Source organism: Setaria italica, chromosome VIII, assembly GCF_000263155.2.
Source record: "Setaria italica strain Yugu1 chromosome VIII, Setaria_italica_v2.0, whole genome shotgun sequence".
NCBI lineage: Eukaryota > Viridiplantae > Streptophyta > Magnoliopsida > Poales > Poaceae > Setaria > Setaria italica.
In genome coordinates this window covers 37,630,701-37,654,301 of record NC_028457.1, presented here as the reverse complement: position 1 = coordinate 37,654,301, position 23,601 = coordinate 37,630,701, and the positions used below count along the sequence as shown (strand labels likewise).

The 23,601-nt window shown below is 41.3% G+C and overlaps 1 protein-coding gene across 2 annotated transcripts; it reads left to right on the top strand.

Moving 5' to 3' along the window:
• Positions 1–12,746: 12,746 nt before the first annotated feature.
• On the top strand, positions 12,747–22,663 carry LOC101767955. Of its 2 annotated transcripts, XM_012848500.3 has the most exons (29): positions 12,747–12,955; positions 13,052–13,175; positions 13,263–13,378; positions 14,485–14,601; positions 14,703–14,843; positions 14,983–15,427; positions 15,521–15,668; positions 16,018–16,139; positions 16,333–16,424; positions 16,538–16,635; positions 16,948–17,132; positions 17,209–17,260; positions 17,687–17,835; positions 17,924–17,994; positions 18,083–18,256; positions 18,533–18,601; positions 18,727–18,831; positions 18,907–18,996; positions 19,412–19,487; positions 19,568–19,670; positions 19,759–19,828; positions 19,921–20,100; positions 20,688–20,810; positions 20,892–20,975; positions 21,047–21,231; positions 21,323–21,461; positions 21,541–21,600; positions 21,756–21,860; positions 21,953–22,663. In XM_012848500.3, the coding sequence occupies exons 1-29, from the start codon at positions 12,857–12,859 to the stop codon at positions 22,064–22,066; spliced, it is 3,636 nt and encodes a 1,211-aa protein (XP_012703954.1). In that variant the 5' UTR covers positions 12,747–12,856; the 3' UTR covers positions 22,067–22,663. The 2 variants fall into 2 exon arrangements, with proteins under 2 accessions (XP_012703954.1, XP_004979903.1); XM_004979846.2 differs by having other exon boundaries at positions 14,983–15,668.
• The last annotated feature ends 938 nt before the right edge of the window (positions 22,664–23,601 follow it).

Genomic DNA, 23,601 nt, shown 5'->3' with positions numbered 1-23,601 from the left:
AGGGATGAAGGGAAGCTCGCTCTCCGTCAATGGCGTCTACGGGGGAAGGGCGGCGCTCCTGAGCGGGGCTCGGCCTCTCTCCGGCTCCATTCAGCTGCGGGGCGGCGGCACGAGCGCAAGCTCTGCGCACGGAAGACAAGGGAGGCCAAGCACGATACCGATGCGGTCGAGAGCGGCGTCCGAGCGCAGTTAGCGCCATCAAGTGCGGCGGCGAGCGAGAGCGCTTCGTCGTCACGGCCACGGGTAGGAGGAAAAAAAGGAGGGAGCGGCTCCAGCGAGAGGTTGATGAGCAGCCTCCGATCCCGCGGCCTGATGCGCGCCGCGGGCGCGTGGTAGCCGACAAGGGCGGCGGCGGCCGACACGAGATGATGCGGAAGATCTTCCGCGCCACGCTGGCATGCCACGTCAGCATTGGGACTGAGCTGGCATATTAGGCCAGGCTCAGTGGAAGTTTCATGGAGGTTTCATAGGCATTAAATTTCATGTCACATCAGCAATTTTGCTGATTTGGCAAGGCCTGATCAAGATCCGACAGCATAAAAAAACAAGGTGATGTGGCTCATCCTCATGTATTGTCCGCAGGTTTCATCACTTGAGGAAGATTGAAACATATTGACGATTCAGCTAGTACTCCTCTCGGTTTCGACGAACTCGATCAAATCATAAGTATGCAGCTAGAACTCCTCTCGGTTTGGAGCTGCTTCCATGGACGGACGACTATGATGCTTCGAGGCTACCCACTAGATGATGTACTTACAGGCCATAATATACATCATCTTCACGTTAATTTGGAGGGAGAACCGGCATTTAAAAGAGACGGTACAGCGCATCGAATCGGAATCACTTTTTTTATAAAAAAAAAGTTTGCACGAGGCAGTCAAATTTATGGTGGGCAGCAGCACAAATACACCTTCGGGTTATCAGATCTTTTAGGTGGTTTGCAGTAGGCGTTATAGGTCGTGTGTCCTTTTAACTGACATGTATATGCGCAGTTCGGGCCACTTGTACAGTAGTTATTCGCAGGCTGGAAGCAAGGTGGCCGTGGGCGACACCAAGGGCCGGGGGGGAAACCTGCACATGATATGCAAATGCAACGCAATGCAATGTTAGCACTACTAAAGCAAAGACTGCTGGTTGATCAAATCGTAACTCATCTATGAAAAAAATGTCTAAAACTAAGCCAGTGCAGCGAGAGCACGCAGCTCAAATAGAGTAGAGAGGTATGTAGGGGTGCCTACAGGCTTGGCAGGATGGAGAGTTGGAAGAAATCATCACAAGAGCCACGAACGAGACCGCCATCAGGTAGTGCACAATCCTCGCCATGCCTCTTGCTCTTGACGAGAATCCTTTTCCTTCTATTCTTGCGAGGAAGAAGGTGAGGATCGGTATATTGCTTGTGTCTAATCTGTTCCAGCGTTTGTAGGTGCTTTTATAGAGGAACATCTGATTAGGAATTATAATGTAATGATATATTGAGTCTCTCGGGTATCTCTTAGCTTGTATCCAAATAAAAAATATGTTAGGAAATCTAGTTGGCAGGGTCTTTATTTCCTGTGTATCTAAATATCTATATTGCTATATCTATAACAGAGCTTTTCGATGTGTCTTATATTATATCAGAGTTTTAATATCCCAGGTCAATAATAAATCTGTTAGAATCTATTTCACATGGTAATCTGTGCTCTATATCCATATCTATATCTATATATCTAATATATTATATTATATACTAGGAGGCACGCATGCATGTTTAAGGAGATGGCTAACTCATAAAAGTTGCGTAACTTGCTGATTTGAAAGGAATCGGCACTCGTACAGCCTAAGAGGTGGAGAACCGGGGGTGAATAAGATAATATTGAAATCTTTTAACACCACAACGCGCACGCCGTGCAGACAACCTAGGTCCTCAACCGGAAATCATCTTGGACTCAAATGCGGTGCATGATTTGCTTAAACTCCTCGTAGCTCAGACGGCCGTCGCCATCCGTGTCCGCTACCCGCATCATCTCCTTCACTTCATCGCCACTCAGATTACTTCCAAGGTTGTACATGATCTCGGCATGGTGATTTAATTATCCCATGGTGTCATCTTGCTAGTGTTGCTTCCTTGGAATGTCCCAAGCCCATGTCCATATGTGTCAGGCTTATACGAAAAGCCTCTATTTGTGTGCAGCCCAGCTACAAGTTTTAGAAGAAGAAAAAAAGTGTCAGCGAAAAGACCAGAACCTGAGATCCGATATCACAATTAACCTCCTTTCCTGGGATTTGAAATTGATGTTTTCTACTGTACCACACAAGTTATATTTTTAGTAACGGGAAAATGCCTATTCCTTTTGAATCCTTAATGGTAACGAGCCTTCCTCGTACCTAAGACGGGGCCTACCCTAGCTAGATGAGGGCTTATTTGTTGCTTTTGTTGATGACAGGCTTCATATGGTCGTTATGTATCCCCATTACCTATCCCACCCATTTTTTCAGGTAGTGCCACACTGCCACGATCTTGAACAAATGTCTTTCAAATATATTTTTATCCAAAGACTTTTTCGATAAAACTGGCTATCTGCCAGAGATTGCGTGTGGTCTCTTCAGGATAAGGATTTGCATTTTGCAAGCCCGCGCTCGTTATCTTCACCCTTAATTGCTATTCCACATGCCTTGTGTAGTCATTGCACTGCTTCAATCTTAAACAGGTTCTGTAGGCAATCATGCTTAAAATATCTGCTCGGTTTGCTTGCCGATACTAGTGAATGTGATAACCGTGCAATACTTTGAGTGAAAATTAAAACAAAAGACAACCGTGCACTTGCCTCATTCATGCATATTATATTGTTCATGTAACTAGCAAGCGTCAACATGTGCTACCTTAACTTTCCTAGACTAGACAATTCAGCCGGTACTCCTCTCGAATTTGACGAATTCATAAACTGGTTTGGAGCTGCTTCAATGGACGGATTACGATGCTTGGAGGCTACCACTTTGAGGACATACAAAGCATACTATGCTTGGAGTACTTTCAAATTGGTTTTTACTCAAGTTATTCTTAGAGTAAAGGATTGGAAATCTCCAATGTCTTCATTGCTAGAGCAGACTGTGTAACCTTTTTTATTTTCTTTGTTTCTTAAACTTTGGTAACTTTTCTTTCCATCCAATTAATATATAATCAGTAGGGGATCTATCCCCTCCTATTTCGTCAAAAAAATATCCAATTTACAATTATCCTTTGGAGGAGAATCGGCTTTTGAAAAAAGATGGTACAGCGTATCGAATCACCTTTTGCAGTAGTAAGGGAAACACAGGACATGCAGACAGACACTTGGTATCGATGAGCAGATTTTTTTTTTTTTTGCACCAGACATGCTGGATGCATGAATTGTTACACCAGTCAAATCGGATCTGGTGGGCAGCAGCACATATACGGCTTCTTAGTATTTTTAGGCCGTTCTTTGCAGTAGGCGACCGAAGTTTTATATCCCTCGTGCCGACAAACAAATTTGCAGTGGTAAAAATTACAGTTGTTCTCCGTAACGTTGAAGCACTTTGGCCAACACGTGCGGAACAAGCCTACACGTGCAATGAAATGTCAGCACTATAGTAAGACTGGTTGGTTAAATAACAACTCGTCATATAAAAATGGCTGTGCAGATCCAGCAGCTCAAAGTAGGAAGGTAGGCGTGCCTACAGGCTTGGCAGGCTTGGCAAGCGCCCGCGCGGAAATGGGCCGCTGCTGGGGACTGGCCGGTTGGGCCGCTGTGGCGGAGCTGGCCAGGCCGAAAGAAGTGCGGGCCGAAAAGGAAAAACTAGTTGGCCGCAAAGGAAACTAGTCGGAAGGAAGAAAGAGAAAAGAGGGAAAAGAAAAGGTTGCAAAGGAAAACCAAACAAATAAATTTAAATGAAAATTTGAATTAAAACAACCAAAAACAATGCACTAGCATGAATGCAACAATGAATTTGTATGAATCATTAATTTATTTTGAAAAGGATTCAATTGCCTAAGAGAATTCTAACAGATTTTATTAATTGCAAAAATTCGAAAATTAGGTGTTACAACAGTTATCCTTTGGAGGAGAATCGGCTTTTAAAAAAAATGTTACAGCGTATTGAATCACTTTTTTTGCGGTAGGAAGCGAAACACATGACATGAGTACAATTCCAGTGCTCCAGCCCCTTGAGGTACTCCCGTACTCCATGTGAAAAAAAATCGATCAAAACTTGCATGAAAAATTCAACTGAAAATATGGATGGGTACATTATGCACTAATACATGTTCATGCAAAATTTAGGATTGAACAAAAATCTGTGCAAGGAGAGAAAAAAAAGACAAATCATTGTGCGGGTCGTTGATTCACATAAACAGTGAATCTGACCCAATTACATGTTGATTTTGTCTCTTTTTTTTGTTTCTCCTTGCATAGATTTTTTTTCAATCCCAAATTTTGTATGAACATGCATTAGTGCATCGTCATGTATCCGTTCATACTTTTGGTTGAATTTTTCAGGCCGTTTTGATAGCTAGATTTTTTTTCATGTGGAGTACGGGAGTACGTCAAGGAGCTGGAGCACCAGAATTGTTCTCGACTGGACATATAGACAGACGCTTTGGTCACAACAGAATTGATGAGCAGAATTTTATTAATTTGCACCAGACATGCTGGATGCATGAATTGTTTCACCAGTCAAATCTTTGCTGGGCAGCAGCACAAATATACCTGTGGCTTCTTAGTATTTCTAGGTTTTTTGCAGTAGGCGTGCAAAGTATTGAATCCCTCAAACCGACAAACATATGCACAGATGAGATCCGTACAGTCTCTATCCAAAACCTTGAAGCAAGGTGGCCGACACCAAGGGAAGAAGCCTACACACGCAATGCAATGTTAGCACTATAGTAAGACTGGTTGGTTATATAACAAACTCATCATCTGAAAATGTATAAAAATGGCAGTGCAGATCTAGCAGCTCAAAGTAGGAAGGTAGGTGTGCCTACAGGCTTGGCAGGATGAAGAGTTGAATGAAATCATCACAAGAACCACGAAGGAAGTAGGCATCAAGTAGTGCACGATCCTTGCCATGCCGCTGGTCTTGACGAGAGAATGCTTCTATATATCCTTTCCTTTAGTTTTTGCTAGGCAAAATAGGTGATATCTCAAGTCTAATCTGTCCCAGCAGCATTTGCAGGTGACTTTATAGAGGAACGGAATTAATGTACTCATTGATATCTTGATATCTCTTTTAGCTTGTACCCAAATAAAAAATAGGTCAGAAAATCTAGTTCACAAGGTCTTTATTTTCTCTATATAGATATAGTCATATAGATATAGATATATCGCTATATCTATCAAACTCTTCAATGTGTCCTATGTTATATAGTTTTCATATCCCAAAACGTGGAAAACTCTTGACCCAAATAAGAAATATGTCGGAATCTAGTTCACATGGTCATATGTACTATATATCTATATCTATATTTCTATATATATCTTTTATATTATATACTGGGAACACTAAGTTTCAAGCAAGCATGTTTTAGGAGAGGGCTAACTCATAGAGATTGCATAACCTGCAGATTTTCGGAGCATGTTGTGCGTGTCCAGTTCAAAAGAAATCGGTGTTTGTATAGCCCTAATATATGGAGGACTCGACGCAAATAAGGCATTTTTCAAATCTTAACCTATTGCTTCCACTACTTTACATATAAATGAACTAGATCATGCCTAAATAGGTTGATCTAGAGTCAAACACCTCAGCCGCATAGATTTTGCAACCTATAGCCAATCCTATAAAAAACTAATCTAAGAACTAGAGGCACAAAAATTGCAAGTATGAAACGTAAAGGAATGGGTAAGGGAATGCAAACTCTCAGGATGATAATTTATCCCATAGTGTTGGTAGGTAAATGCCTGCCTCAAATCCATGTCGGATTTACACCAATAATGATATGCTAGCTCCTAATAACAATTAAGCCATTGGGCTCATCACTAAGTATGTGCTTGGACGCAAGGACAAAGTGAGATGGCCTGGATCCATCCTACTTTTTAATGTATTTGGTTTGGGGGCAACCTGGATAGTAAGGAATATATTCCCCTCAGATCTGGAATGTCCCCGTCCCCAAAATTGATGTACGGACCCATCCCATATCCGAGAGCAGCCGCAAGAGCTGGGCGACTACTGACACCATGGCCACCTTAGTTTGCACGACCAGCAGCAATGGGTGAGTCATGGGACCAGCGATACCATGGCTAAGTTGGGCAAGCATGGATCTCGAAGCTGCACAGGAGCTCGAATTGGGATAGTAGGGCCTTGAATTGGTGCGATCGGGGCTCAATTTGGCTGATTGTACAGCAGGACTGGCCTGAGCTTACTGTGCTTGAATCCGCTACTCTTGTTCTTGGCACAGGTAGGGGTGGTAAAGGGTTCTCTAATTTAGCCTAGCAAATTTAAAGATCGGGCTTAATAAGAACCGTGCTGAAATACTATATGATTTTTGAGCTAAAGATATATAGGATTGCGTTGAATTGTGAAGGAGGTACAAGGGCCATGATCCATTACCATCCCAATGCACGGGTGGATGGCGTGCAATGTATGAAGTCGAGGGGCAGCGTCGACATGCGGTGAGCCTTAGAGCGAGCCTCTCCGACGTCGAAAATTGTAGTCGTCCAGCACACGATGACGAAAGAGGTGCGGATGGCTCCAAATTGTTATGCTGAGATGTGACCCACCCCAGCGCTGCCTCTGATGTAGCATATCTCCAAACACCCTTACGGCCGCTACCACAATGCAACACAACCAGAAAAAAAATCATTGAAATCAATATGAAATCATTGATGACATCAATATGAAATTATATCTTAAAATTTTATAGAAGTCATAATTTCTAAACCTAAACCGAGCATTTAAAATAAATGTTGGCAACAATTTTGTTGCGTTCCCTGCAATAAGATCTTCGCCCTGCTATTAGTGAAAATAAAATGAAGACAAAAAAAATAAAGGTAGCACATAGGAGCACACATGCACATATACAAAGGAACATATATTTCATTCATCTTGATTTTTTTAATAAAAACACGAATACATTTGTGGTGACATATTTGTCTTCTGCACGCCTATCCTCAAGGAGAGGTCTAACTCACATAAAAATTATGCAACTCACATAAAGGACATGGTAGCCAAGTTTGATGGACGTTATGGGGTTGAAACTTCTCTCTCATTTAATAAAACTTCTTCCTTCTTTCTTCATAATGATCTTGGCAAGTCAGTAAAATTGCTGATGTGGTATAGTATGATATAAAGTTCATGAAAATCTAATGCCTTACGAAACTCGTATAAAAACTCTCGTTGAGACTAGTCTAACCTAAAGTTACCGAATCCACCGCTTTTTACGGCTGTTTTTGTTTTCCAGGACACACAGCACATCACCCCTGTTTTCTCATTTGCACTTGCTTTCAAGCCGCATGCCAATCGGCCAACCCGAGTGAGACACTGACAACCATGCCCCACCAGTGGAGGAACTTGGAGAGGCCCACTTGTCATTAGCACAGAGCTGCACGCCGTGGGGTCCTGGTCGGTGCGCGTGTGGTTTCTCAGGCTAGGGCCATATTTAGACCTTGTTTACTTCACCCCCAACTCCCAACTTTGGCACTATGAAAAAGAAGATTCCCCATCACATCAAACTTACGGTACATGCATGGAGTACTAAATGTAGATGAAATTAAAAATTAATTGCATAGTTTTGTTATACTTTGCGAGACGAATCTTTTGAGCCTAATTAGTCAATATTTGGACAATAATTCACAAATACAAACGAAACACTACAGTGTGCTACAGTGCTTTGGCACCTCCCAATTTGGCCAACTAAATAAGGCCTTCCTTCAAAACTCCCAACTTAGACACTATGCAAAAAGAAGATTCCCCATCACATCAAACTTGCGGTACATGCATGGAGTACTAAATGTAGACGAAATCAAAAACTAATTGCACAGTTTTGTTGTACTTTGCGAGATGAATTTTTTGAGCCTAATTAGTCAATATTTGGATAATAATTTACAAATACAAACAAAATGTTACAGTGTCCTACAGTGCTATAACAGTAATTTGCACCTCCAAACTTTGGGCAACTAAGGCCTAGCTAACCACCAGTCCACCGCCTGCTTCTTCCCACGTGCAAGCTTGCGTTAGGCCTCAGGCTGATGCGTCAGGATCCAAGAGGATCTGTGTCGGCACAGTTGGTGCATAGTACTGCACTATCTCTGACTCCGCAACCACTTTTGCCTTGGCTCCGAATCTTGTTTCCCCAATCGATCTTTCCAACCAAACACCGTACCCTTTCCTCTCTCAGCTACCTGCGTCAGCTTAGCAAAGCACGAGCTCTTCAATTTTTTCCCGCAAAGCACATGACTTGTTAAAATGGTAAGGATCAGAATAGAGGACAGCAGACATATGCAATACAATTTGTCCAAAACATAATGAACGGGTTCCAAAACTAATGTTCCCTCTGTAGTTCAAAGGGAGCACGTTGCAAGGGATGCGTGTAGACGAGCATAACCTATAGACACTAGCCAATTTCAGCACATGCCATCTTTGTTTTCCAATCAAATTAGCAATTGGCAGGATCCCAAGCTACTCCGATCCGTTCCAAATTGTAGGTCATTTTAGTCTTTTTAGATTTATAGATATTATTATGCATCTTGATATAGTGTATGTCTAGATGTATAATAATATTTAATATAGAAAAATCAAAACGACCTACAATTTGGAACGAATCATCGACGGCCGCAACACCGCAGGACACTACAACATATTTACATTTTTCCAAGTGTTTTTTCCCCTCAAATGGCTAATAGTTATTGCTCTTGTTACTATACTTTCTCGAGTGGCTACTAAGGTTTGCCAAGTTTATTTTGGACAACTGGAGAAAACAAATTAAAAATGAAATAACAATCCATAACCAACATTTGCCAACAGAAAATAAAACCGGCGACCACTTACTAAATAATCCTCAAGAGTAGTATTATTAGAGAACTCACCTTCCATACGTCCCCTTTTGTCCCGGTTTAAAGTTGATCTAGGATAAAAGGTTCACGAACTGGGGCTAAAGCTCGATCACTGGTGGGGGGCTCGGCTCATCAACAGGGATCTTTTATCCTCGTTGCAAAGGCTAGTGGGAAAAAAAAAGGCTCTGAGAGGCCTTTTATCCCGGTTTGAAACACCAACCGGGATAAAAGACCCCCCCAAAAGAGTCAAGGACCTTTTATCCCGGTTTGTAATACCAACCGGGATCAAAGGGGGTCTTTTATCCCGGTTGGTGTTTCCAACCGGGATAAAAGGATCCCCCACAGATGGCTAAAAAAAGATTAAATCCCTCGAACCCTTTTATCCCGGTTTGTAATATCAACGGGATAAAAGGGGATCTTTTATCTCGGTTGGTGTTTCCAACCGGGATAAAAAGGTCCCCATGAGTTAATACAAAATGATTGCATCCCCTATATAGTTAATACAAAAGACCCTCCTTTTTGTCTCGATTGATTTATCCCGGATGGATTTTCGGGAGATTTGCTCCCTACTAATCGGGACTAAAGACGAATTTTCTACCAGTGTAGCTTAATTAGACTAAAAAACACACTTGGACATTTGAAAACTTGTAAACAAGACCGATAACCATTGACTACTCATAAGAGCGCGCACTCGGGGAATGTTGAACTACAAGGGATTTCAATTTGTGGACGAAGATTAATAAACATAATACCATCAGATCTCAGGAAAAAAGGGACAGGTCATTTTCCCTTCTGCAGATGAGGATGTAGCAGGGCACCGAGGAGGCTTCGGTAGCTTTTGCTACCTTAAATTGCAAGCTGTTAGACATGGATTGCTGATTTCCTTGAGAGCAATCAGTCGCTGTAGCTCAAGGTACGTGATCTTGCTGATAACTCACGAACGCCCTGTCGCTCTCTCCATTCTTCCAAGACTTCTTCCCCCCTTCCATTTTTTATTGCATAAATTATATGTGGAGAGAGAGAGAGAGAGTGAGTTCATGCATGGAGACAAGGTACAGTGCACAATGCCCATGCCTCGAGTAGGGTCAACCCGGCCGAAACCTCTCTCTGGTCGACCACAGCACATGCACAGTCGGATGAAAAAAAATCATAAAAGCTTGTCACTCCAAAATTGCAAAATGGAGTACTCAGCTTCTCACCCCACACGACCGAATAATCCAAACACAGCTAGAAAATTGTACCTAGGCTACCTAGGAAGGGAAAAAAGAGAGCATGCCCCATGTTCACCTATAGGCTATGCCTATTTCTGTACAAAGTTCACACGGGGACACCACTGATAGTGACAGACTGACAGCGTAAGAAGAGCAGAGCTCCAGCACTTGCACTTTGATGCCTGGAGGGCTGTTGTGCGACTTACGCCACGACTGGAGGGGTGATGTGGAAAAAAGTCAGTCTAAAGCTGGCACAGCCTCACAGGCAGATAGAGGGGCAGGTGCAATCGAGAACACCGTTGACCTTGCCATTTTGAGCTATTCCCACAAGGAGGGGGAAAAAGCGTCTCCAGATATTCTGCATCTATCCAAAAGATCTTATTTCGTCAAAAGAGCTTTTACGTCGTCGTCACCTGTTGTAAAAACTGCATCTTTATATACGTGTTCCTAATTTAACCCTTGTAATCACTTTTTTTTGATGAAATCCTTGTAATCACTTGATCGGGGCATCATGTATGGGATCTCTACACATGTCCATGCGCAACTGCGAGATGTTGAGATACACATGCAGCGAGGCTTTGACAATTATACTGAGTTGTACTCAGTCCTTAAATGTTTTCCAAAATCCATGCCAAATTGAATCAACCAAAATTATACACACTGGTAATCGACCTTGTGTAATAATGTGCTAATTTGTGTACATAAGGTTGATTATACACAAATTAGCACACTGGTAATCCACAAATTTTTTTTACACCTTAAATTATACACACTGGTAATTCGAGAGTGAGGGGCGGGACTAAGCACATGATCCGTTCGCGAGAAGGAAGTTTTTTTAGAAAATGGAAATACATCTGGCCTCTGCGAAAAAACGCACTCAGCCAAGTTCTTACGGATTTTTCAGCTCAATAGCTGATCGTTGAAATGTTCACAAGAAGGAACGTGAGCACTTCCTTTTGCTCTCCTATTACTGTAGAAAAATAATAGAAAAAACAGTTTGATTAGCAAATTCACCTTTATATTTTTTTCTATTAGCATATCTAGGAGGAGAGAAATTGCAGGATTTTTTAGCACAAAGCAATCCTACCTGGACAAAAGTTCTTGACTGATCAAGGAAGAAGTGGGGGTACGCCGAGCTGCCTGTGGTACACGGAGTGGGGGCCCAATTAGTTTAATATGTTAAGCCATTTGTGCGTGAGTTATTTACTTTTATGTAATAACAACTTTTTGTAAGATTTGCTTGCTTCCTCCTTATATGTATTAGCAGTGCTTCTGCTTTATTTAAAAAAATAATTTGATCATTACTTAGGAATATGGATATTCTTCTATTGAAACATGTCGTGTTGGAGTACTTATGTATATTCTTAATGTCATGTGGACTTTGGCAAGCCTTGCGACTCTGTTTTTCATACCCTGCAACTATTTGTGCCGAGGGGCATATTAAACTACTCGCCAACACTAGCGGTCATACACCCACCAACATAAAGGATTATTTGTGCTGGCATAAGGTTGCTGGTGATTTTGTAAACCGCCCGCGCATTTTAGTTTTAGCTGCCAGTAAAAAAATCTAGCGCGGTATCGGTTGCCTTTGCTTTTGGACAAGTTTACTATAGGTGCTATGTTAACTTTGTTGGAAAGTGTCATTCGAAAATCATATCATATCGATATGTGTAAATGATAAATGTTGTTTATGGATATGTGCGGTGCAGAGGTCATTCTGTCTTCACTATCCTAGGAACTTGAATGCATGGATACTCGTCTATGTATAAGAGTTGCAGTGGTAATCCTTCTGTTCGGTTAGTGATGCATGAATTTCATTTCACCAACAAGTCTCGTGCAGAGATCGTTTTATTAGTATGCATTACGTAAAGAGTGTATACGTGCCACATGAAAAACCATTCTATCGACATAGGAAGGTGTACGTGTGTATATTATTATATTGATAAGTGTCAAATGGTCATGGTTCGATCGATAAATGGCGTCCTGAGTTTGTTCTACTAGCAAGTCCTATGAGAAGATTATTCCATCAGTATATCCTGTGGACTGCCTGTCAATTGGCAAATGCCGGGTGGAGATCAATATATTGGGAGGTTCTGCATGGAGACCACTGTAATGTTAGGTATTGCGTGGAGATCAATCTATTCGAAGTGGCCGCGTGAAGATCATGCTAGCGGTTAGTGCCATGCGGAGATCATGCCACCCCATAAAAAGTCTTGTGGAGATCATGAATCACTACCATAAGCGCCGCGTGGAGAGGTTATCAAAATATGCAACACGACACTTAGCGGTTCCGTCCATTATTTTACAACTGGATCAAATTTCCATTTCAAAACAGAATACAAACCATTTTTAAAAGCTAAAATACAATTACAACTTTACCGGACACATAAACGCATCTACTACTAGAAAATTCTGATTGTCAGCCCAAGTAAAAACGGCACAATCATGCAGCACCACGGTAGCAAGAAAGAGAAATCACAAAAATCTTATAAGAGGCCCCTCCTCTCCCCTCCTCTCGTTGACACAAAAAAGCTTAACAAAACCATTTCCATAGGAGAAAAAAAACCCCCCCCTCGAAAGCCGAAAGAATTCCTCTCGCTCGAGGGGTGGAAAAGAAGGGGGAGACGAGCGGAGAGGAAACCCTCGCCTCCGGCGCACGCCATGGTGGAGACTCGCCGGAGCTCCGCCGCCGCGGCCGCCGGGAAGCGCCCGTCCCCGTCGCCGTCCTCCTCGTCCTTGCCTCCCCCGAAGAGGCCCAAGGTGAGAGCGCCGGGCCCCCGCGGATCGAAGAATCCCGCGTCGCCGCCTCCCGATTTGACCCGCCGGCTAACCGATCTGAACCGTGACCCTAACCAGGCGGAGGCCCCGGCGTCACCGACGGCGTCTGCGCCCGGGAGGGCCGAGGAGGATTCTGCGGCTGCGGCCCCGGCGAGGAGCGCCGGTTCGGCGGAGGACGCGATGGCGGAAGCAGAGCAGAAAGGTGCGGCCTTTGCGGGCGTTTCGGGTGCTAGGGTTTGGTGCGCTGGGTTTGGAATCGAGCTCATGGGGTTTTGATGCTTTGGTGCAGATCAAGGAGCGGATAAGCCAGCTGCTGCGGCGGCCGAGAGTTCGAAGAGGAGAAAGGAGCCGGAGCAACAGCAGCCTGCGGCGCCATGGGCGAAGCTGCTATCCCAGTGCTCTCAGGTGCGGTGACCGACCGGCAGCTGATTATCAGATTATCTTCTTGCTGTAGATGCTGTAGGAATCGAAGTTAAAGTTAGCAACTTTTATGCTGGGCTTCATAAAGATTCAGTTTTTAGGACGTTTAGGGTGAAATTTTGCTATTCCGATGGCATCCTGCAGTTTGAATAGATTATTTAGTGTGGAATACTATCATTTTACTGTTTAGAGCTTGGTTCTGGCTATGGACAGGCAGTGTTCTAAAAGGTGCACTTGGGAGGAGGGAAAGGGTTAACAGTCGTCCGACTAGGTTGGGCATATATTAACTACTCTACAGTCTACTGATTACTAGTACTACGTGAGTTGGCATATTCTCATTTGCAACAGGGGCCAAGCAATACTAGTTATGCATAGTTATTTATTAAGCTTAGGCTTCTGAATGGTGGAAAATGCAATTCGTGGTATCAGGTTCTCTGTTTTGATGCTTAGGTCCATTTCTAGCCTATTTTTAGCTGTTTGATGGTCTTAATACATCTGATTCGGGATACATTGATATTTCTTTTTTCTGTTCTGTAGTTTGTAGGGATCAAATAGCACTCAGAACTTGTGGATTTGGAAGTTCTTTTTTCCTTTAAAAACGTGGGAAATATAATTTTCAGTGACTCTGTTACAACTTGTCCAGCATACCCGCTTAACTTACCTTTTTTCAGTATTCATTTGTTTAAGGTCTTCAGTCCTCAGTTAATCAATAGCCACAGGTATTGTAGACTTGTAGTTGCATTTGAAGTTGCTAATAGGTCAAAGTCGATCTGTTTACAATCGTTGCTGACCTGTCTTTCTGTAATGTTGATAGCCTGAATTTCTAGAAATCATTATCTGCTTAAACTGGACACATCTTTTGAATTCCTTGTGCGATTACCATTGGCTATTGCTTTTACTGTACTAACTGTTTAATAGTTGGACAAGGCCTCACATTTAAAATAGCTAGTAGGTCAATCTTTGTTGGTTGCTTTTGTTAACATCTATTTTCGGTTATGTTTAAATTTTGAATTTGTAATGATATTGAAAAACGCTCAAACCATTCTGTTAGTAAATACTAAATACTGACAGCAAATGTATTTGGACTGCAGACTCCTCACCATCCCATCAGTGCCCCTCAATTTTCTGTTGGTCAAAGCAAAAGCTGTAATTTATGGCTGAAAGACATACCTGTTAGCAAAATGCTTTGCAAGCTGCGTCGCCTTGAGGTATGTCCTATTTTTATGGTTCAGATTCATTATGCGACAAGCACAACATTCTCTATTGTTTGTTTTCAAGTATTTCGTTGGTTTTGATGTTTTATTTCCAGCAAGGGGGTCAATGTGAGTTAGAAGTTGTAGGCAAGAAGGGTGTGGTCCAATTAAATGGAAGACCCATAAGTCCAGGCACAAAAGTTCCCCTTACTGGAGGGGATGAAGTCATATTCAGTTCATGCCGTAGGCATGCTTATGTATCCTACCATCATTTCTTGTTCTTTTAGCCATGCAAGTTTAGTATCTTTTTCTTCATTACTTTAGCTATCTGCAGTATGTACTTTGAGAAAGGAAAACTTTCATATATTACCTGCTTTTTCCTTGACTGGTTCACAGATTTTTCAGCATCCTTTGAACGATAAAGTTCCTAAGACAGTGCCATCATCTGCTGTTAGTCTTTTAGAACCTCCAGTTGCTAGTGCCAAGCGCATCCGCACAGATAAGAGAGCAGGAGACACTTCAGCTGTTGCTGGTACTGAGATGTTGGCATCTGCATGTAATCAGCCAAAGGACATAGCAGCAGCACCTCCTGCGTCAGCAGGAGAGAATAGCCAAAGGGTAGTGCGCCCAATGGCATCCTCTGCTTCGGATAAATCAAAAGGGCACGCTATCAGCCCTGACAAGGAGTTTGAGAATGGGGAAAATGCTAACGAGGTTAATTCTAACATTGAAGACTCTTCTATGGATGTGGCTGCAGCCCCCGTATCTCCTGATGATGCTGCACACGATAACTGCCAGCAAAATGGCTTTGTGCCTGATGCTCATCTTGGTGCGGAAATCGGTAAGATTGCAACCTATAAGATAAAGCCAGTTCTGAGGATGTTTACAGGATCAACTGTACCCGAGTTCGATTTGACTGGTGATGTTTTTAAAGCTCTTGAAGATCAGAGGGATATCATCAGGGATCTTTCAGCCAGTGTGCCTCCAAGTAGATGTCAAGCCTTTAAGGACGGGATGAAACAAGGAATTATTAGTCCAAGTGATATTGATGTCACCTTTGAGACTTTTCCTTATTATCTCAGGTGAATGCTTTGGATTTATGTTACTTAGCTGCTGTGACATTATTCTGTTTGTGTGGGATTCTTGCATACTGTCTATCTATTTGAAATTTTGCAATTCACATACGCCTTTGTTGTTTATATTCTACATTATGAAAACCGAATGCAACTTGTCTATTCCGCTTTGTTTAGTTTTTAGGTTGCCAACAATGGTGTATGTTCAGTTCTTAGATAATATAGCAACATTTGGTTGAGTTTTTATCTTTGAAGTCATGTCAGGGCAGTTTGCAGACCAACATTGGAATGCATCATGATATTTATTGTTCATGTTCCCGTATCTTTATATTTTATTATCGATCCTCATCTCATGCAGTGAGAATACCAAAAATGTGCTCTTATCATGCGCATTCATACACTTGGAAAAGAAGGAGTTCATCAAGCAATTTGCTGAGATTTCGTCAATAAACCAGCGAATTTTGTTATCTGGTCCAGCAGGTACTTCCTTTGTCTCAGTTTGGAACCAGTACTTCCTTTGTTGTTTACACTTGCTGTTTCATTGATTTAAACTAAGCTTTGAGTTGTGGCAGTGACCGTACTTTTTCTCTAATAATGTCAGTGGTAATACTTGTTTGTTAATCATTTTGGTGCCTGCGTTTCTGTATTTGCCTAATTTTTCTATGGTATTTAGGTTCTGAGATTTATCAGGAGACATTGATAAAGGCACTGGCCAAACATTTTGGGGCTAGACTTCTTGTCGTGGATTCACTTGTGCTGCCTGGGGTAAGCTCATTATGTATTGACTTATACTTATTACTGCTCAACAATATTCAGAAGCTAAGCAATGTTCCAATACCATTTTCCTATAACTGAACAAGAAAAGAAAATCCATGTAGGCGCCTTCGAAGGATCCAGAATCCCAGAAAGATGTTGGGAAGTCTGATAAATCAGGGGACAAGGCAGGTGGTGACAAGTTTGCAATATTCCAGAAGCTGTAAGCTCTCAACTCACTCAAACTGAGAACACACACACTGGAATTTTTTGTGCTGCTAAGGCAGCTTTTTTGATTGTATTGCTCTCTTATTTATGGAATGTAAATACATGGCTTAACAGCCGAACACTACTGGCCATAGTGGCCCCTAACAACCAGGAGCACGTCCTGTGGATGAGAGCATCTTGACCCGGCTTAACTCTGTCCTGAAGACTAGGACTTCCTAACAAACTCTGACCGAACCAGCTAAACAGCTAACTCATACTGAATGACTCTAAAAGCAAATGACAATGACTAACTGAATAATGAACACAGGGACAGGGATTACTTCCATCAGAAGCATCGTTCTTCATTGGCAGATGCTGTTCACTTCAGGAGGCCAGCTGCACCAACTTCAAGTGTGAATGCTGATATTGTGGGAACATCCACTCTGCATTCTGCATCACTACCCAAACAGGAATCGTCAACAGCTACATCCAAGAGCTATACTTTTAGAGAAGGTTTGTTAGCTTTGCTTTATTAACATATTGAGTTATATTTTGCTCAAACATGATTTTACTGCCACACCACCTGTAGGTGATAGGGTAAGATATGTGGGTCCAGCTCAGCCACCCTCATTGTCACAAAGGTACCTCGATTACTAATGCTATTCCTGTCTTCAGTTTTATCCTTCTGCATTATTTTCATCAGAATTCTGTGAAAGAAACATTTTGTTTGGGATCCATGTGTCAGATAGTGTCTTGTCTTTTACAAATTATAGCTTACTATGGTTTGATGAAACACCTTTTCGCCATGAAGTTTGTGTCTGTAGGCCTGTTTTACATCAATGCTTTCTTGCCAATGCAATTGTTTTGCTCATTCTTTTCAGTACTTAGTTTAATTGGAACTCTTGACAGGAAGAGGAAATTAAAACTTGAACACGATGAGGCAACCAAGTTATAAGCTTGCTTTGTACTTATATTTCTTAGAGTTAGATTGAAACATAGGCATTTGTAGCCACCACATTCATTCAATACATATATTTCTTTTTATAAAATGCTTTATTGAACTCCAGGGGACCAAGTTATGGTTATCGAGGCAGAGTGATGCTTGCTTTTGAAGACAATGGATCCTCAAAAATTGGAGTCCGATTTGACAAGCAGATCCCTGATGGTAATGATCTTGGCGGTTTGTGTGAGGAAGATCATGGCTTCTTCTGTTCTGGTTAGCTCAAACTTCTGAACCCCTACAACTTCTTTGGCAATTTTTCGGATTTCTTATTTGTTGCTGACCAATGCATCATTTCAAGCAGCTGAATTACTTCGCCCAGACTTTTCCACTGGTGAAGAAGTTGAAAGGCTAGCCATGGCTGAGTTAATTGAGGTACTGCTTCTTTTCAGAACTAGTAATCTGGTAATGTAAAATATAAAGTTAGCTCTGTGTATAATAGTATGATTTTATTTCCTGTCAGGTCATTTCAGAAGAAAACAAATCTGGACCTCTGATAGTGTTACTTAAGGATGTAGAGAAATCATTCACTGGAATAACAGAGTCACTTTCATCTTTGAGGAGCAAACTTGAATCGCTTCCATCTGGTGTCCTTATTATAGGATCCCACACCCAGATGGACAGCCGCAAAGAGAAGGTACATGCAGTATTCCTGATAAAATACAAATTTGTACTGTGAGGGTTTCATGTTCTAATGGTATTGTGCTATATTTGTTCCTGCATGCCTTCTAGAATTGAACAAAACTAAGGGTTAATTTCACATTGCAGAACTGTAATTTTTCACTTTTCTACACCCAGGATTCTTTGTTGGCATATCCCCTAGACCCCTAAACCCTTCTTTAATTTTTATCAGTTACCTCACTACAAGTTCCAGCAAAAGTTTGCTAAGATGGTGCTGTGGTCTTTCTTGCAGGCACATCCTGGGGGTTTCCTTTTCACAAAGTTTGCCAGTAGCAGTCAGACACTTTTTGACCTTTTCCCGGTAATTTTCATTATCTTACTCTCTGTTCTTCTTCTTGAAGTTTCTAAATGTAGATGGTTAGATTTGTGATGTTACCTCCCTGATTTGCATTGTTTTAATTTATTACGATTTTAAAATATATGCAGGATAGCTTTGGTAACAGATTGCATGAGAGGAACAAAGAAAGTCCAAAGGCTATGAAACATCTGAATAAACTTTTCCCCAACAAAATATCGATCCAGCTTCCGCAGGTGATAATATCTCTTGTTACACTCATAAGTATCACTATTGTGTATATTGTCTAATCAAAAGTATAAAATTTACAGGATGAAGCTCTACTTACAGATTGGAAGCAGCAGTTGGATCGTGATGTTGAAACCCTTAAAGCGAAATCAAATGTTGGTAGCATTCGTGCGGTAAGCAGCAGAATAAAACGGAACATTGTGCTTTATGGCCTGGGTTTATTTCCATCATGTCATTGAAATGTAAATTCCTCAAGCTTGTTTTCAAGAGTTTGAATTTCTTAAACAAACAATGCTATATTTTGATCACTTGATCAATCATATATGTGTTTTTATACTATTTCTTCTGTTTTATGCCCTGTTGCTTTTTATGTCTGTATGAATGCATATTTTCACCCGTTGTATTTATGCAATTATTGTATGTCTATGCTTTTGCTGTCAATGTTGTTGAAAGCATCAGGTACCCTCATAGAATCAACTTTTTGATGTGGCCAAAATGTTTAGCATTGAACCTTCCTTGCTTACAATCATGGTTACTTGTTTAGCGACTGAGATCACTATATAATTAGCCATTTCCTCCGTAATGCAGTTTCTGAGCCGTAATGGAATAGAATGCAATGAACTTGAAGAATTATTCATCAAGGACCAGTCACTGAGTAATGAAAGTGAGTACTTTGGTTTTGGTTTCTTTACATTTTCTCTGAAAAATTGCAATCTAAACATTTGCTACTCCAACCTTTCTTAGATGTGGACAAGATCGTTGGGTATGCAGTGAGTTATCACCTTAAGCACAATAAAGTTGAAACTTCCAACTCCAAGGATGCTAAACTTGTACTTACAAGTGAAAGGTAAAAACATCTTTTTAATTCCTTTTTCACCCCTATGTTTCCTTTCAAATTAATTCTCAGTGCAGTGTTAAATTACTATAAATGACAGCCTTAAGCATGGGCTCAACATGCTACAGAGCGTGCAAAGTGATAACAAGAGCTCCAAAAAATCACTGAAGGTACACTCTGCCCTCATGTATTCCTAAGCTTTCCGGTGATTCCTTGAGTTAGTTATCGAGTGCTCTCTTCTAAACTGTTTCCTATTTCTCAGGATGTTGTCACAGAGAATGAATTTGAGAAAAGGCTTCTGACGGATGTTATACCACCTAATGACATTGGAGTTACCTTTGATGATATTGGAGCCTTGGAGAATGTAAAGGACACATTAAAGGAGCTGGTGATGCTCCCTTTACAAAGGCCTGAATTGTTCTGCAAAGGGCAGTTAACAAAGGTAATATCTAGAGTCTAATTATGCTTGAAATCTCTTACATGGTGGTGTAAGAGTGTTTCTTTTCCAACTGTAGGTTGCCTGTATGGTTGTTGAACCATGATGTAAGGATCATTTAATACATTATGCTTTGAACAAAGCTAATATGTCATGTCTTTTTGCCATTTCATAGAGCTTGAATATTTTGAATCAATTTGCATGAAAGCAAAACTAAAATCTCTGAGGAGCATTAATTTTGTTCTGTCTTATTGAGCTCACCTGAATGCGCTAGTCCTCGGTGTATTTTGGCAGTGTTGATTCTATAAGGTTTTTGTTTTTTATTTCTTTTATGCGTGGCAAAATACTTTGGAAGATTAAGATTTAGGCTTATGGACTAGCTGAGTCTAGCCTGATGAATAGAGAATGGCTTTCACCTGCTGACCTTTTACATGAACTCTTGTCTTTGAAGGGTTCCTAACCTCTTTATAATTATATTGTTTAGTATTACTCAAGCTTAGATATGTTGGAATCTGGAAACTTCATTTGAGGATTGTCTTTATTTTCCTCCATCTGAGATCTTAAGACTGCCTCCACAATTCATTTGTTTGCAGCCTTGCAAGGGAATATTGCTTTTTGGACCTCCTGGCACTGGGAAAACTATGCTTGCCAAAGCAGTGGCAACTGAAGCAGGTGCTAATTTCATCAATATATCAATGTCGAGCATTACATCAAAGGTATTATTTCCCCTAAAGAGCAACTAATGAGGTTCATTGTGCGTGTCTCAAGGCTAACCGATGTGGTTTGTTTACTTTCAGTGGTTTGGTGAAGGAGAGAAATATGTGAAGGCTGTTTTCTCGCTAGCAAGTAAAATAGCCCCCAGTGTTATATTTATTGATGAGGTATGCAAAGCATACAAGTTACTTTGGTTACCACTATCCATACAATGTATACTAACTGTAACTTTCTGCAGGTTGATAGTATGCTAGGAAGGAGAGAGAATCCAGGGGAGCATGAAGCAATGCGCAAGATGAAAAATGAATTTATGGTAAACTGGGACGGGCTGCGCACAAAAGATAAAGAGCGTGTACTGGTTCTTGGTGCTACAAATAGGCCTTTTGACCTAGATGAGGCTGTGATTAGGAGGTTCCCCCGCAGGTAACTGTAGTTTCTTTCAGTGTGGGAGAATTATTTAATTGCTGCTTTGATTGCATGGTTTTAACCATTTTTGTTACTGTTTACATTGCAGGTTAATGGTAAACTTACCTGATGCATCAAATAGGGAGAAAATTTTAAAAGTAATTTTGGCAAAAGAAGAGTTGGGACCAGATGTTGATCTGGACTCACTTGCCAATATGACTGATGGATATTCAGGAAGCGACCTGAAGGTATGTTTGATGATGATATGGTTTTGTATAACCAATTCATAGAAAGTTTGCATGGTTTTCACTGAGTTTGTGCTTTCAGAATCTGTGTGTCACGGCAGCGCATTACCCCATTCGAGAAATTCTGGAGAAGGAAAAGAAGGTACACAATCTTGTCTTGTTTCTTCTTTTTGTTGCATCGTTTGCAGTATGATTATCCATTGCAGCAGTGAGAAGTATTGCGTGAATTATGCACATTAGGGTAAAAAATCATGAATTATATTTCTAAATTAGTTGGTTTGGTTCCATTGTATGCAGGAGAAGAATTTAGCAAAATCAGAAGGTAAGCCTGAGCCTGCATTGTATGGCAGTGAGGACATTCGTCCTCTTAGCATAGATGACTTCAAATCTGCTCATGAGCAGGTGAGAGCACCAGTTCTGACTCCATTTCGTATCCATCCCTGTTCTCTTGTTTTAGGAGCAGCAACCTAATAATCTCTTTTTACCCACTTCAGGTTTGTGCGAGTGTTTCATCTGATTCGGCAAATATGAATGAGCTACTTCAATGGAATGACCTGTATGGTGAAGGTGGGTCAAGGAAGAAAAAAGCACTGAGCTACTTCATGTGATGGCGAGAGCATAAAATCAGAAGGATCACAACCGCGCCATGTTGTACAGCCACCATAGTACACCCCCCCGGCATGTGCATCGTCGTGACTTGGTCGGCCCTAAACCAATCGGGTTTTTGCTCCTCCCCCCCAGTAGCCGTGGCCGGCTGTCGTCCCTCCGCCCGGTGTAATTATAATTGTGTACCGAGTCATCTGAGTTGGATTCCAGCTGCTTGAGGTTCCAGAGTATTAAGTTATGCTGCCATTGCCCCTCTGCATCCTATTCCTCTATTTCTTCGCCTTTAGCAAGTTAACTTTGTTGCAGCCATTGTCCTTGGACTTTGGCTATAGGCCGTTGTGTACCTCTGTACATGTGAAATGAAGGGAGACATGGGAAATAAAGACATCTTCATCCTGTTATGGACAGTATGGTACAGTAACTTTTTTTTGTTGCATACAGTGACTGACCATGGATTAGATTGGACCGGTGCCGTCATAAGAATTATGAAAGGCGCCTGTGCAGTCAGTTGGAATTTATTTGTATCTTGAGTTGATTGGGGATTATTGTGGAATGAATAATGCTAGCATATGAATTAAGATGCTCATGATTTTTATGCTTCTCTCGTATTCAAATTCTGAAATGCAAGCAGACAAATGACTACTCTCGCACTCTACAAAATTCATGAAGAATATGAATCTCCCTTTATTTCGTCTATTTTTTTGATAATAAATATTGTTTTTGTGGTGGATTTGCTGGGTTGCGATGGCATGCTCATGTAAATTGAAGAGCCGAATGAATGCATGTTGTGTTTTCTTGCATTAATTCATCAATAATTTAGTTGATAGTTTCATTTTATGTTTCCTTCTAAAACAATGCCAAAAACTCTGGTGTTCACTTTAGGAGCTTGAGACGTTGGGTTCTTAGCCAAAAACTCATGTAAATTGAAGTGCTCGACTGTCTTGTTCATGAGCTTGAGCAACAGACCAACAATGTGCTTCTTTACCTGGCATGTATTTGATTAGTTCAGGTACAAACGGTTCGTGGTGTGAATAATCAGGGTTCCCATTCTGCAGATCAAAATTCTAAAATCTTTCAGTGTCCCCCTAGGCAGATTTCCCTACAACAGTTTATTACGATCAACATTCAAGATCCAGGGTTTCAAGCCCCTACTTGCTTATAGAGAGATGGAACATTTAGTTTAACATTTGTTCATATGATATTTCAGCATCTATTCCCAACAGAGATAAGCTGAAGGATAAAAGAGAGGGAAAAACGGGAAGAGAACATTTGTCAAGTATTTTCCTAACCAGATCCTCTAACCTGCTAGCAAAATATCAAAAGAAAGGTGGACATATACATGTCCACTTGGATGCAGATCACTTGGGAGCAAAATGGCAAGCCAAGAGTTGCTACAGTTCACCAATGAACATCAAAGTCATTAGTAATTGATCCCTGCAAAGCTAAATAATCAGAAGCACTATCTCCTGCTACTTGTGCTTATGCACCACCATTACTTGGCTCTTCCCCAACCTGTTGAATCTTGCAAGAAAATAAA

Coding starts and splice junctions, on each gene's coding strand:
- LOC101767955 (XM_004979846.2), top strand. CDS start 12,857: ATGGTGGAGACTCGCCGGAGCTCCGCCGCCGCGGCCGCCGGGAAGCGC. Junction 18,602..18,726: donor CACTTTTTGACCTTTTCCCG/GTAATTTTCATT, acceptor AAATATATGCAG/GATAGCTTTGGTAACAGATT. Junction 21,601..21,755: donor TTCTGGAGAAGGAAAAGAAG/GTACACAATCTT, acceptor CATTGTATGCAG/GAGAAGAATTTAGCAAAATC.